This window comes from Calonectris borealis, chromosome 1 (assembly GCF_964195595.1).
Source record: "Calonectris borealis chromosome 1, bCalBor7.hap1.2, whole genome shotgun sequence".
NCBI classification, from domain to species: domain Eukaryota; kingdom Metazoa; phylum Chordata; class Aves; order Procellariiformes; family Procellariidae; genus Calonectris; species Calonectris borealis.
Window position 1 is genome coordinate 40,674,281 of NC_134312.1, and position 16,401 is coordinate 40,690,681.

The 16,401-nt window shown below is 41.1% G+C and overlaps 1 protein-coding gene across 1 annotated transcript in view; it reads right to left on the reverse strand.

Annotated features, from left to right (window-relative positions):
• The window catches only part of PTPRR (protein tyrosine phosphatase receptor type R), a 166,554-nt gene that overhangs the window by 64,306 nt on the left and 85,847 nt on the right, over positions 1–16,401 (reverse strand). The window contains exons 4-5 of the mRNA XM_075154684.1: positions 13,257–13,412; positions 6,369–6,479 (exon numbers count right to left, since the gene is read on the reverse strand). Of these exons, the coding sequence (XP_075010785.1) occupies positions 6,369–6,479; positions 13,257–13,412 (267 nt within the window). The remainder of the gene's footprint in view (positions 1–6,368; positions 6,480–13,256; positions 13,413–16,401) is intronic.

The window sequence follows — 16,401 nt, forward strand, 5'->3', positions numbered from 1 at the left end:
TAGGCCAACCTGGGTCAAAGAGCATGGCATTGAGTGGGTCTATGACATCCTCTACCATGCACCAGCCTCCGGGAAAATCGAACGATACAACGGGCTGCTAAAGACTATGCTGAGAGCAATGGGTGGTGGGACATTCAAACATTGGGATACACATTTAGCAAAAGCCACCTGGTTAGTCAACACCAGGGGTTATGCCAATCGAGCTGGCCCTGCCCAATCAAAACCTTTACATACTGTAGAATGGGATAAAGTCCCTGTCGGACATATAAAAAATATGCTGGGGAAGACAGTCTGGGTTACTCCTGCTTTGGGCAAAGGCAAACCCATCCGTGGGATTGCTTTTGCTCAAGGATCTGGGTGCACTTGGTGGGTAATGCGGCAGGATGGGGAAGTCCGATGTATACCTCAAGGGGATTTAATTTTGGGTGAGAATAGCCAATGAACTGAATTGTATGATGTTAATTGCTATACAATACTGTATGTCACCACTACTATGGTCGCTATATGCCATATCAACAGTATTACAGTAAAAATCACCCAGATTAATGAAGAATGAATTTTGATGAAAACCAAGCACTGGATAAGTGCAGCAGTGATAGAACCAGAACTGGCCTCAGCATGCAACAATCCAACACCTCACACCATCTCTCCTGCCCTGAAAGCCTGTTGTGACAGATGGAGCCCAAGTCATGGACTAAATGAACTCAACGAACATTTTAGACAGATGGCCCATAGACTAAGGGAATGATATCTATGTGTATATACCAAAAGACAGGAAAGATGGTGGTTATTAATTGGGATGTATTGGAAAGTGTGGGACCTGGGCACGATGTAGATGGTGTAGAATAAAGGGTGGATATTGTCCTGGTTTTGGCTGGGATAGAGTTAATTTTCTTCCTAGTAGTTGGTATAGTGCTGTGTTTTGGATTTAGTATGAGAATAATGTTGATATACACTGCTGTTTTCATTGTTGCTAAGCAGTGCTTACACTAGGTCAAGGCCTTTTCAGCTTTTCATGCTCTACCGACTGAGAAGGCTGGAGATGATACACAAGAAGTTGGAAGAGGGCACAGCTGGGACAGCCGACCCAAACTGGCCGAAGGGATATTCCATACCATATGATATCATGCTCAGCATATAAAACTAGGGGAAAGCTGGCCGCGGAGGGCCGCTGCTTAGGGACAGGCTGGGCATCAGTCGCTTGGTGGTGAGCGATTGTTTTTCATTTGCATCACTTGTCTTTCCTGGGTTTTATTTTCTCTCTCTTTTTGTTATTTTCCTTTTCATTACAATTACAATTACAATGACTATTGTTGTTGTCGTTGTTGTTGTATTTCAATTATTAAAGTGTTTTTATCTCAACCCACGAGTTTTCTCACTTTTACTCTTCCAATTCTCTTCCCCATCCCATTGGGGGGTGGGGAGCGAGTGAGTGGCTGTGTGGTGCTTAGTTGCTGGCTGGGGTTAAACCACGACAGACAGGAAATTCCAATGAGATAACTATGTCTCCCGAATGAAGATCTTGGCAATGGTTATGTGGAGCAGTGATATGAAAACTCATCTGCCTAGAGATATTTAGGGCACCCAGGACTGTATAGTAAAATCTTCCAGAAACACTGGAAATTAAGACAGTTCACTCTAATTAAAAGCATTGTCTCTAACAAGTACTTATCAACATGTGTGTAAGGCTGTGTGTGTATCTCTGCATAAGCAGAACTATTGTGCATGTGTATACATGAGAAGAAAGGTGGCTAACAAAATTTCCCTCAAACCCTTGGGAAGGGATGAAAAAACAAAAATGTGACAGATGTTAGTCATGTTGTTTGATGCATTACTGGGAGGCATTTGGATACAATGATTTGAATACTGTGATACCTCGAATATTGTATTCAGTTTTGGGCCCCTCACTACAAGAAGGACATGGAGGTGCTGGAGCGTGTCCAGAGAAGGGCAACGAAGCTGGTGAAGGGCCTGGAGCACAAGTCTTATGAGGAGCGGCTGAGGGAACTGGGGTTGTTTAGTCTGGAGAAGAGGAGGCTGAGGGGAGACTTCATTGCGCTCCACAACTACCTGAAAGGAGGTTGTAGCGAGGTGGGTGTTGGTCTCTTCTCCCAAGTAACAAGCAATAGGATGAGAGGAAATGGCCTCAAGTTGTGCCAAGGGAGGTTTAGATTGGACATTAGGAGAAATTTCTTTACTGAAAGAGTGGTCAGGCCTTGGAACAGGCTGCCCAGGGAAGTGGTTGAGTCACCATCCCTGGAAGTATTTAAAAGACGTGTAGATGAGGCGTTTAGGGACATGGTGTAGTGGGCATGGTGGTGTTGGGTTGACTGTTGGACTCGATGATCTTAGAGGTCTTTTCCAACCTTAATGATTCTTTTCCAACCTTAATGATTGTATGATTCTATGAATGCCCTATAAAAAGTTCTATAGAAGCAGAATAAAAGAATTCAGACAATCTAGGACTAGTTTACAGACAAACCCCCTAATTTCAAGTTGGCTTAAACACTCTTGCCATATGATAAAAATACATATCATTAATTTTGATTTAAATGTTTAAACTGGCAAAAGCTGAAGTTGATAGGCTGATATTATTTAATTGTATATGTTCTATAATCAAAGTGCTTTCAGAAGTCCTGCACCACTTTATGAATCCTGAAACTTGTAAGTTTAAGAACATGAGATAGGTTATGTGAAAATTTGATGCTGGAATGCATTTTTTTGTTATTCAATATTCTTTTTGTTAAAGAAATTCCAAAATACAATCATGAAGCTGAAAAGGTATTTATCATTTAAGTAACTATCTCCCCAAAACATCCAATAACTGTTCATAACTCATAAAACACCGGAGACAGTAGTAAAAATTTAGATCCTCACAATTTGTTGACAAGGCAAAGTTCATGGAATCATAGATTCATAGAATAGTTTGGGTCGGAAGCGACCTTTAAAGATCACCAAGTCCAACACCCCTGCCATAAGCAGGGACATCTTTCACAGGTCAGGTTGCTCAAAGTTCATGTCTTTCATTATTTTAAATGAAAAAAAATCCTGCTTTTTGATTATTTTTTTTTTGTGGGAAAAAGGAAAACATTTAGAAAACCCTCTTATCACAACTAGCTACAAATATTTCATAATCTGAAGGTGATACTTCCCGACTGCTCCACAGAGTACATAGTTAAAGAAAAAAAAAAGGATATGCAAACATATTGGTTTATTAAAACAGGCAAAATTAGTAAGAAATATGATAGCAAATAATTTAACCCACTGTCAAGTATTGTGTTACTTAGTAAATTTGGTGATGGCTCAGTTATTTCTCTATCTATGTAAAATAAAAAACAGAGACCTGTTTTACATATAGGAGCGCTAAAAATATTTATTCTTACTTAGCACTTTGCTTGGCAAACTTTATAAATGATGTTAATAAATGACGTTCCCAGTGGAAGTGAGCCCATGGTCAGCCCATGGTGAGGATAGCAATGAGCTGTGTGTTGGTTTCCACATATGATGAATCAATCACTCCTGGGATGCAAGAGGTTCCCCTACCACCACAATGAGGACTAGCTGAGTAAATATATAAAACCACCTCAGAGGTACAATTTACAAGTCCAAATTTAGCTCATGTGCTGGTGTATTACATTGTTTAGCAATACTCTGCACTGTAGGTTTTTATGTATAGAGACCAGATATTTGTTAAATTCCAGCCATGTATTAAGAAGCCTAAAAGTTGTTAATGCACAGTGCGCTCCCAGCACAGGGGAGCATCATGACTTGTAAAACCCAGTTAAGAGACAAGGCTGCACGTTTTACAATTTCTGTAGAAATTACACAGAACAAAGCAGTAACACTGACAATTCAGCTGCCTTACACTGGGCACTGTTGATCATCATAATCATCACTTAAAGTACTTCCTACTCCACACTTTAAAGGACACTTCCAAGTCATCTACAGATGCAGACTAAGCTTTCTGCTTTTAGACTCTCTAAACTACAAATAACCACCTATGGACAAACAGGTGCCTACTGTGTAACTTTAAAAAAGAGGCTGCATTTTGGTGGTCTCCTATGGTTGCTACAACCAAAGCTACTTAGGGTGAGCCCTAATGCTTTATGCTAAAGCTGAATGGTCTGATAGACTGCAATGGCTGAATTTGAAATACTGAATTCCTACTTTTCAAAAATCTGCCACTCTGACACACATAAAGTGGGATGAAATACAATGTGAGCTGTTTGTTAGCCATATAGATACTCCATGTATCAGCAGGTCCTGGCAAAATCTGAGACAGTGTCCATTTACACAGTCTAAACAGTAGCACACGTAAAGATACAGGTTGGACCTGGGAGGGGACAGAAAGGGAATGCCTGCAGAAAGACCACAATCATAGTAAATCCATCTGGAAGGGAGTTTAAGGAGTCTACTAGTATTTACCTCTGCCCTAACTCCAGATCAGCTACACCCAAACTATTCCTGACAGATGCTTGCCTAAAACCTTAATGGGTGAAAACTCCCGAGCTTCCCTAAGCAATGCACTCCAGGGTCTAGTGACCCATGCGATTAAAAAGTTCTTTCCATGAGTCAGCCAAATCACCCTTTCAAAAAATTTGCTTCTTTTCCAACCCTCAGTGGAGAAAGTATTATCTTCTTCCTTACCACAGCCTTTGAAATCTTTCCGTGTTTAAGAACTATCATGTTTCTCCTTGCTCTTCTTTTCTCTGTCATAAATAAACCAAATTATTCCACGTCTTCTGTATCTCTGATCACTCTTCTATCTCCTCCCTACTGTAATTGCCTGACATTTTTCACAAGTGTGGTACCCGAAAGAGACCACGGAGAATGAGTAAGACACGATACTATAACCGAATTATTACCAGAGCCAAGTTGAATGCAGATCTGAGATCATGTCCTCATTTATACATCCTAGGGCAAGAAGTGTATTTTTCACAACAATGTGATGTTACTCAATTACTTCAGCGTGTGCTCTGCGGTACTGCTGGAACCCTTCCTATAGAACTGTTGCTTTGGCACCTATTTCCTACATTATATTGATGCACATGATTAGAGCTCTTGTCCCTGCTGAGCAGAATTCTTGTGACTTCCCATCTTTTCTCCAGCACCTTAAGAATATTTTAAGTTCTGATACTGTCCTCCACAATGCTTACAATTCGCAATACTGTCTACGCATTCCAAGTAATTAATGAAAATGTTGTGTAGTACCAGGACAAGGACAGACAGCATTTTCTATACGCTTCCAGTTAAACAGTCAGTAATGATGGAAATATCTGCTTCTCCAAAGTAAAAAGTCTGAGTAAAAGTTAGTACTTCTAGAGTTAGCCTCCTATTTTTGAGTGAGATGGCATGAAGAAATGGAGATGACTAGGAAGTAGAAATTATATAAAGAAATAATTTTTGTGAGAAAATAAGTGCTTTTCAAATCTTAGAGAGACTTTAAAAGCTTAAATAAGATTTTGTTCTAAATGTGATCATTCATTAATATCTTCAATTTAAACATTCTTTCCATCTTAAGGTTGTAAGTGACAAATCCATCTAGGTTAAAGGAAATTAAGTGTGTTTGAAAGCAAAATATCTCAAAAGACTCCAAGATACTATGTGTTCATAAATGCTAGGAATTGTCATAAAATTCAGTAAACCCTTATATTTATGCACCACAGAAGAAATACACAATTCAGAGAAAGAAAACATGTGAGATAAAACATTGGAAAAAATGCAAAAATTACCCTATGAAAGTCAGTGGTGGTGTAGTGTTGTTTATCTTCTGTGTGACCCTTGCACATCTCATATACAGCGTATTAGAAATATGTCTAATGGCCAGAAACCTGGCCACTGAACTCATACAATGTGAATGGCAAAGTTGTTCAAAAATATGATCACTCCTTCATGTATTTACTAGTCATTTCAGTTTAAAATCTGTATATTCAATACCTGAATACCGACACATAGTCTAACAACTGTGCATTGACAATATTGTATCAATGTGGTGTTGTTTTTACTATCCAATAAAACTTAAATACAGGCAGCTAAGGAGACTTCAGGGATCCTGGGACCTCAGTGAGAAGGTTGAGAAGTCATCACTCACATCACTATACAGTTACTCTGCAGATTTAAGAGCCCATTATTTATTTCTTCAGCTTCCTTCTAGTTACATTCTTCAACTGGACTCAAAATATATCAAGAAATGTGTTCTTCAAACTTCGGCGTCACAGCATTACAAGAGTGACCAACTCTTACCTTGTAGCTGAGTTTTTAATAGCTTTGAGAAAACACCTCTCATGTAAAGAATGTGTGATTCTATCCTTCAGACTGAGAAAAGCATGAAGTAAAGAACAGCAAAAAAAGGTAAAAAGGAAACTTACCATTAAACAAGTTACTAGAATGACAAAGATGCTGAGAAATATGACAACCGCATAAAATCCTTCTTTGCTCCAGATTTTGTCTGCTTCACGCTGGCCTTGCAAAACGTTTTTCTTTTTTAAGCAATAAAACAGAAAGAGGAAGAGAAAAAAAGTTACACAGTAGCATGCACAGATTAAATAGCTCTCGTCAGGCATTAATCACCCTCCTCAGCTTTGTCACAGTTCACATTCCACAGTATATGGCACTCACGTTGAACGCTGCTGTTTGCATACCCACCTCGCCTACGCACCCCGCCTGCGCTCTGTATGTCCCTGTGCGTGCGTGCGACCCAGGGGTCCTAACAGTACGCGAGATGACCTAAGACACCTTCTCTGTGGCTGCTGAGATAATCCTCCACCAGGAGTCATGGGCTGGTTGAAGTTAAGCAAACAAGACCCGCGGTCTTTCTTGGAAACTACCTGGCTCATCAGGTAAAAGGGCAGCGCTCCCGCCTGGGCTGTGGGAACTGCTCGCCCTGCCTCTTTCTCCCCGCTGCTCCTCTCCAGCCCCAGCACCCACGCACCAGCCTCGGGACTGTTTGCACTTGACACAGGGGCGAAGAGCAGGTGACTTGCCGGTTTGCCTTTGTGAGCTGGGAAGCCCTGACACTGTCACCTTTAGAGTACACACACACGTACATGTGCATACGTAAAAAATTCTGATTATGCTGAAAGTAATCTCATTATCCGTCTACCTATAATTCTGATTATGCTTAAAGTAATCTCATTATCTTCGGCTTCCTGCTGATAGTACATTTCTAAAACAGCTGCGCACACTAAAATTTCCAGAACTCCTGGGGAACTCCTGGGGATTATGAAATAATAATGATTGTAAAAGCATTTATTTTTACCTTTATTGCAGTGTGGGGACTTGGTTGGGCTATTAAGTTACCAGAGTTTCACTACGTTTCCAAATAGAGACTTGGTAGTAGAAACAGGGTACATGTACCCTCAGTCTAACTGCAATATATTATTTAGAATAAAGTATGTCGTCTTGTGTTTCCACAACTGCCGTTCAGTAGACATTGCTCTCCCAATTTTCAGCTAATTGCTTTTCTTTTCTTAATTGTGTATTTTCAGTACAGTTCTCAGACTGAGTAAAAACTACTTTCTTAAATTCTGGTTTCCACTGTAAATGTTCAAGGTTTTGGTGTTTCCCTTTCGCCGAAATTCTCTAATGGCTTTAATTAAACTTCTCGTTTAACTAGTGAGTTGTCTTCCCAACTCAAGGTGGGGTTTTTCCTTTCTGGGGATGTTGTGTAAGAGGACTGGGAGTTTTCCACAGAGGAAAAAGTTCCTCTGTTTAGAGCTGCTCACTGGACCTGTGTAACTGCAGGGACCCTCTAGCACTTTACACAGGGACTTCATGCTCCAGAGTCTGCTTAGCCACCAATTAGCCTGCTCTTTTGAACAGTCAATATATCAAGCAAACTCCTTGTGTCCATCAGCCTCCCAAACATAGAAACTCTTTATGAAGTTGAATTCATGTGGAAAGGCTTGCTGAGGAGGAGGAGGAGATCATGGCCTGGGCAAGAGAGGACAAGCTGACAAAAACCTGCTGCATGCTGGATCCTAGGATAGTTTTCATGGTCCTCCTTTCAGCACAGATTTGTGCCCCGCTTGCTTTGAAAAGGGCCAGGACAATGCAGATTAAAGTCAATGCAGATGCAAGACAATTCACAGATCATACTGCCACAAAATGCAAACATATAGAGAAGTATTTGGTAGCATGGTTAATTTACAGAGACTTGCTTGCTAAAAAAAATGCACGCGTATAACCGGGAGTTGACTGCTTTAGAACTGAAAGCATAATAAAGAAGAGTTTTCGTTGGAAGTCATAGCCCTAGGGACCAGAACGGAAATCCTTTACCCCCTTCTGCTAAACTACAGAAACAGACCTTGTAAAATTAGTGTATTTGTGTGTACGTGTGTGTAATCACGCAGTGTTTCATGATCTGGGCATTGCAGGTATTGACAGTTTAACAAGGTTTATAAGTGTCAGTCTTGTGTTTAGTGAGCAACTTAAAAACCAGGGCTTTCAAAGATAAGCTGGAAATCTTGCCAAATATTTCTGCAAAAGTTGTTCCTAGACACACTCAAACAGCGTTGCCACTCTAAAGGGGTGCAGCTCTCCGTGCAATCTGCTACCTCAGCACAGCAAGATTATTCTGCTGTGCTCACGGCACAGGACTCAGGTCCCAATACTGGCTCAGAGCCCAAAACTGCAGCTGCTCCACACTCAGGACTGCTCCTGTTGAGCTCCATGGGAATCCCACGGTGACAGCAGCAGCTGCAGCTCTGGCCCATTAACTATAAACTAAGTGTTTGACCCTGGGTAGGTTACCTGATGGCTTTCCGGTGTTTCAGATCTCTCAGGAGGAAATCTAGATAAAAAGCAGGAGTTGAAGGAGAATTGGTCATGCTGACCTTTTGTAAGTGAGTAAATGGGTGGTTTTGTAGCCCTTCACTGAAAGGACAAATGTAAATGAAGAGCTAATAGGACTTTTTGATTCAACGGGTGAGAAACTTTAATTACTGTAATTCATTAGTGTCACAAAACTTTAAATATTTCATAATATTTTAAATATTTTATAATAGACTTCATACACATAACTGAGTCTAAGAGATTTAATCTCTATGATGTCTGTCTAATGGTACGTGTGCTCAGGTTACATTTTCCCCTGATTTGTCTTTCTAAAAATAAAGTTCAAAGAATATTAACGAATGTTGTGAAAAGAGTAAAAAAATGTATGCCACAACTTTAACATGTCTCACACACCATTTTGAAACACTGAAATAGTACCTTCACCTACCCAAGGAAATCTCTCCCCGGGATCTAACTGAGCAGTATACAGGACAGCAGAATCATTGCTTAACCTGCTCCCTAATGACAGAAGAGGCTGTGACCTAGTAACTGACTCATTTCACGCCCACAGTAAGGAATTGCTTTATGAAACATCAGTGCTGCTCATTCAGAACTTTGTTCCTTGGTCTGGAGAACTGATAAGAGCACCAACTGCCACGCTTACTACAAATTGCTGACGCCCAGGAAACATAAGGATGGCCAAATGCTGTGGAAAAAGCAAAAAAGAGAGGACTTCAGTCCATGACCACGGGCAATGAGCCTCCCAGATGGAGATGTGCTGTGTCTCAATTGACTGATGTTACTCCACATTTCCCTCACTCTGTTGGGAGCCTTTTCCTGCCTGAGAATCCACTAAGACTTTCGGATAGTTTTTGAGGAGTGGGAATGTACCACTGCCATCAGAGGGCAGGAAGATAAACTCAAGCTGAGCTGCAAAAAGCCACAGCTGATAAAGGCGGGGGGAATACCAGAGCGGGTGGGCTGGCAGGGGAGTTCCAGTAGCTCAGCCACCATCAGGTCCCAGAGCAAACCTGGCTACAGGGAGGAAGGCTCATCATCATGTACATCATCAAAAGCATCATCCCCCAGTCTTTGACTCCACTTCCAAAGGAGTCTCCACAATCAGGTGAGTCATTCAGGCAGAAGTAGCCAGGTTAATTTAAACAGTTCTAATTCAACATAATTTAAGGTAGGGAAGAATCAACATATTCTAAACAAACCCATGCTATCGCTAACCTTACTGAAGAGTGCCTGCACAGGCATCTGCTTTGCTCTGAAGTGGAACAAATGTGTTTAGAAAAATGATTTTTTATAAACCTTTTTTTTTAAAAAAAGACATTAAAAACATACTCTGGCTTTTCTGGTCTTATTATGGAAACCTAGTGTTTCTAGGTTTCTACATAATTTCCATAATTTCTACAAACAAATAAAATGAGCAGCCAGCTTTTGATAATAACAAGAGAGCCATTGACCTGAAGTAGTCACTGTAAAATATGTGACTGAAAGATCCTGCCAAGGTGTCAGGAGCTGCCAGGAAAGATAAGTCTTCACTGGAAAATAGGTGAATTTGCAAAATAGGTCAGTTAACCCCAATTAGTTCCTTGGGCTGAAACACTAATGAAAGCACAGCAAGCTGTAGTTCTGAGCTCAGAGGAAAGCTTACAGGGAGCTGGGAATTGAACTTAAGATCAAAAAGGGTTCATTGAAGTTCACTCTGAGTTGCTTTGTTTTTTCTGCTATTTAAACTATGTTAGCTAAGGCAAGTTAGGAAAGTCTGCCAAGAAATCACTTCCAGCCCTAGTGAAAACATGCAGGAACACGGGCGACCTCTCAGACTCCCAGGACACTGGATAATAGCCACTTACCATCTCCCACGACAAAGCCTCCCCAAAGACTCTACCTTACATGTGTGTGCAATAAAATGGTGTGATTTCATGTCAAAGCTGGCCGGCCTGCAGGGCTCCTGTCCCTGTTGTGGTGCCCTGTTTGCACCCATGCAGGAGTAAGACTACATCTGCCTTGCACGATCACAGGAGCATGTCCTCGTGCTCTGCTTTGTTCCTGGGCATCTCTGTCGGTCTAGGCTGTTGTAATTTCTAAGCTATTGGTTTTGATCACTTGTCCTTACAATGACTTACAGTTTCTGTATGCTTTAAGTGCATGATTGGTTCCTTTGATTTCTTCTGTAAGAAGTTAATATTACACACTTTAAAGGAAACCAACAGAAGCCTTGTGCAAGGAGACTGTAATGGTACATTTTGGGATTGCATAATTTTGGCATGAACTCTGGAAAATTCTCCTTTAGTACCACATCTCCTAGCTGGCAGTTAGCTTATGTCTCAAAAGACAGCAACCCTTATTTACCTACTGTAACTTCAGTTATTCCAGTCATTCAAAACCACTTCCCGTTCTCTTCTACACTACTAAGCTCTGAAATCCAATGGTATTTTCTATTTTCCCTGAGCACAATTTAAAGACATTAGGAAGTCAGGATTCCCACACCATAATAACATGGACTGCCTGAGTCATTGAATTTAGTCCCACCAACAAGCAACAATTCGGTAATTTGTTCTGGGGAAGTCTGCTCCTGGCCCTGCTGCGCACCATGGAGCAGAATGCAATCCTAAATCCCACTTCAGACACAAACGTTAGACCATAATAAAAGAGTAAATGCTACAACTACAATAGGCCATTGGAAGAGAAAGGACATATGGAAGGTATTGCCATTTCCCGGGATCCCTGCAAGGGCAACGACTCCATCAAATTAAATTTTCACATTCCCACAGGTAAACAATCCAATTCTACACCAGGCAGCAAAGGACTCCAGTGGTTCCTACAGCAAAGGCATATAGGGAATCTGCTCTTTCAGCTACTGCAGAATAAGAAACTAGGATATCAGTTTTGAGACAGGCAATTTAATTGAAAATATATCAATCAGTGATTAATGCATGAGCAGATGTGAACTGGCAAATTATTACTGGAATGAATGGAAATGCAGTTCCAGTCACCTACATCCACTGAGACTTTTGCTGTTTATGATATCGCATGGGCTGAGACTTTAAGCAGAGAGCTTCAGTTTTCCACTTGGGTTTTCCTACATAATCTTGGTAAAGTTTCTTAGGACAGAGTAACCTCTGCCACCATTAACCTTCTACTGGAAGGGGGGATCCAGTTAGCTGGGGATCTAGTTCAAGCTAAGCCCTGTTAGAAAGAGTCAACAGGAGATGTATCTCAGAGATGGGATGAACTGCCCACTGGAGGTAATTCTGTCTTTCTATTTACTGTAGAGAGAGACGGCAGACTTTCAAGCCTTAGGCAGCTAATACTGAAATAGGCAGCTAAAAAAGGAGACGAATTTCAGCCCTAACACCTCTGTGTCAGCCACCCACCTAGAAAGATGAGGATAATGCTTCCTTTCTACACAGACACACTGTGAGTGCACATAAAATACTGGTTGTGAAGCATTCAGATTTTTTGGTGGAAGAGTGTACAATTTATTAGCTCATGAATTAATAAGGATTGCTAGTTCAGGAATAAACACACAAAATGAGTACAATAATGTGTCAAAGCTATGTAAAGCTTTGTACAACTACATCTTCCTTCAAAGGTTTGCCTGTTTTGATTTTCTTTGCTGTTACTTTGTTTGGCACAATTTGTTCTTAGAGCAAGTTGAGAGAAGAGTAAATAAGTGGCTAGTAGTTGAGCAAGATTATATGTTGTTGTCTTTTAGCTGCTGTTTTCTGTGAAGTCTTACGCATGTAAACAATTTTTCAAGATCCAAAAGGAATACCTATTACTGTAAAGCTGCATGATTTTTTCAGGATCAGGGCCTTAACTGTATAATCTGCTAGCAACTGAAATATTAAATTAATCTCGTTTCTCCAACAGTATTAGGAGGAGTTAGAGTCTGCACAATTTTCATTCCAATAACCCTTTTCTAAATGGATGTAGTCATACAAATAATAGCTATAAGTTTTATTTTTGCCCTTTTTTTGGAGCAGGTAAACAAAATAAATCTGTCACTTCTCCTGAGAATAGAAAGAAGCATGCATACAACGTACAAATTCAGTTTTTCAAAATCATGTCAGACACAAGTTACATAGGTAGTAATGCTCACACCTAACATCTGCATTTCATTTATCTCTCTACAGAAATTGTTATACCTGCCGAGCCTCATTAATAGACCAAAAGTCCTTGGGCCCTCTTCCTTTAAAGTAGTTGATGCAAGCTTAGGATCTGAACTTTGATTTCAATGGCAGCCCAGCTGTGTGAGGACGACCTGGATGTTAATGCTTAAATAGCCTAATGAAGCACTATTAAAGTAATTCAACAGGGCTAGCTGAATAATTGCCTTACAGCAGTAATGCCATCTTAGCTTATACGTTTCCTCCCTCACGCTTGAGAACCTCAGCCTGAAAACTACCAGGCATGTAATAAACTGCTTAATCTGTAACAAACCTCAGGTTAGAAAATGGATAACCAACCTCAGGGGAGACCTCTGTTATTCCAAACTGGGATAAACTCTGATGCAAAATGTTGATATTAAGGGAACGCAGCACTTCTTCAGATGGGAGTGCCTCAGAAATTCCTGGCTTTCTGTTCAGTGGGGACACAAACAGTTCCACACAGTTCTTCTTCCCCTAGGAAAATAAAAAAAACGCAGAATCATAGGAAGGGTCTGAGATTAGATAATCTCTGCTGTCTATAGATTGTAACTGTAATTCCAAAAACAAAAGCATGGAATATAAAGGCTGCAACTTATTCCCTGACTCCTTAAATCCCACCTGACTGTGCAAGAAAATGCAAATACCATACGTGGGCATGTGTGCTTTGTCTCGTTCACTATTGACAAGATATCCTCTTCCTGAGCCTAGTACCATTAAACAGACAGGTCAATGTAACACGGTGAGGGGAGGAGCCATGGGATGGGGTCAAGGGCAAAGTGCCAGCAGGGATTTCAGCAGATAATTCATCTGATCTGAGCTGAAATGCAGCCTTGTTTTAGAAGGTGGTCCTTAAACAGGAATGCTTAGTACAATGCTGTGGTATTTTGGCACTGCTTTCTAATCTCGTGTCAACACATTGCAGATACATACCACAATGAAGTATAAAGTCCTTTTAGTCGACTGCAGCGCAACTCCTTAAAATGGCACAACAAAATGAAAGGACCAGAAAAGTTTCGTTTACATTCAATGGGTAAGCTGAGAATGCCTACTCTCCCCTCTATTAATTCCTGCCCTGGTGTCTTTGATGCAGTCCTGGTAGCCCAAGGGGTGCTGTATTTGAGGTGTCAGTGATACTCACGCTGTCGCAAGGGAGCAAACGAGACACTGCCAGAGAGTTCCTCTGGTTGTGACAGACGAGAACAGCACCTGAGACCAGCGCCCCAGACAGTGCTGATGTCCACACAGGGTGTGGGAACCCGGGTTCCCCAGGGCTGTGGCCAACTTAGCTGAGGCTGTGATGTAGAGTCCAGGCCTGGGGGGTGCCAGACATGCGAGGCACCCTGCATGACTGCCTGCGCAGGCAAGAACCTCACCCGTCTGGTTATTTGCTATTCAACATTATGGGATGGCAGACATCAAACCGGGATAATCCTGATTTCCCCCTGCCTCCTTCTCCTCACCTTGAATGTGCATCACTATCTTTACTGAAGTGAAGAAAAAGACATCTTTTGCCATTCTTAAAATATCTAGTTTTGCATTCAGAAGTAGAGCTGCACAGAAAGGGACTCTTTCAAACGTTTACCCTGAATCTGCCCTCTGTGCTCTCACATGTGCTGCTGGTCCATCTGCTTGATAAGATCGGTAAGGATATTGGCTACTGGTGGGACTGGGCATTTTTCAATGGGACTATTCAGATCAGCAGGGTGATCATGAGTGAAAATAGACCTACAGGTCTGGAGCGTCAGTTCAAGGAAGAGACTTTTGTCAAGCTGAAGAAGCTGATTTGAGGCTACTTAGTCTCTGAGGTGGGTAGGTGGCTGGTTCTGGGTGTAGGTGGCAGGCACAAGGCAAGGCTTGGTGGGGATGCAGTATTCCCAGTGTTTTGTGCCTCCTCTGGTTAGGAGTTCCTCTGCCCATTGAAAGGTCTTTATGGGAGGCAGGTTTACTGGAAAGGTCAAGGAGACACTGGAAATGCCCAGCTAATATTTCCTGGCACGCTATGTGTTGTTATATGTAAGAGGCTAGCAGGTCCTCTGCTCTCCCTGTGCCCAACCACATCCTGGCTGCTAGGCTCCTGGTCACTTCTGAGAGCTGCTCACTTGGGAGGGAGTCGGCTTACCTCACTTCTGTCATCTAAACTACCTCCAAAGTCAGTGGAGAGAGACTGGCATCTCCAAAGAATGATTTAATCCATCCTAAAATAATTGGGATCCCAATGCCTCTCCTCCTCCTCTACCTCCTAGGTAACTCCTATAGAGTTACCCTTCTCTATATTGCTTTTACAGGGAACCTAAATGAGTAGCTTACACTAGGCTGAAGTGAGGTGAGATGAATTTTGACGTGTCTCGCTTGCTTACCGGCACTCTGCATGAGAGGAACTGTCTCATGTTAGAAGGATAGGAAGCGGGAATAATATCTCTTAAGATGTATTTTTCTTCCTTGTGAATTTTGACTTTCTGTGTGTGATTTTCAGAGCAAATAGGGTAAAATTTTGTTTGTTCTTTCTTATATCATTAAAAGATTAACTCATAGCAGACTTGTACAGACGTTGAGAAGACTAATTATTTAATAGTACTTACTGTATTCTGAGCTATATGCAGGTGCAAAATGACATTACCTATTCCCTTAGATCACAAATGAGAGGAGAAAGGGAAAAGCTGTGGAGCCAGTAGGAAAATAAACAGCATATTTCTTCTGCTTAGTTACATAATTTCCACAGAGCATAGTGAGAAAGCTATTAAGTGACTTAGTATGTTAAAATACACATCCCAAACTCTGGAACATTTCTCATTTAATTATGCTTTTCTCTAAATATGTCTTTCAACCTTTCATTCTGGTTAATGCAGGGGACAAAGGAGATTTAGCATCACTTGTCAGAAATGAGTGACATCCCTGGCAAACATGAAAAGGGCTGCATTGCATTGCTATCGCTCTTTTCCGCTGTACTGCTTGTGTGATCCTTTCTCACAGAGACGTTATTTGAAGGAGTTTTATAATCCTTTTTGATGTATACAATCCTATCACGCTATCAGGGGAGGAAATACTTTTATGCTGAACCTGTCAGTTTTCTTCCCTAATATTCAACCTGCATGTAGAATAAAATAAAATAACTCTTCTTCCCTCTGCAATGTGAATGCTAGCAATACACACAGGATGTTGTGGGGTTTTTTGTTTCATGGCAAAACTGTCACAAAATGACCACAGTGTTAAGAATGTATGCTCTTAACCATGCACAAAAAAGCATACAATGACAATTGCTTTTAAAAAGTCTTCGTTGCTAGAAGCAAATTTTTTGTCATCTTTTGCAAATGTGATACCATAGTGTACAAGATACTTTCTGAGCATAGATTATTATAGCTGAATACCAAAACATGAATATTAATATTGTGAGAAGACATTTAATTTACTAATGGAAACTCTGAGGATAAATTGTGAAGGTGCCTTTGAAAGGCAGAATCACATG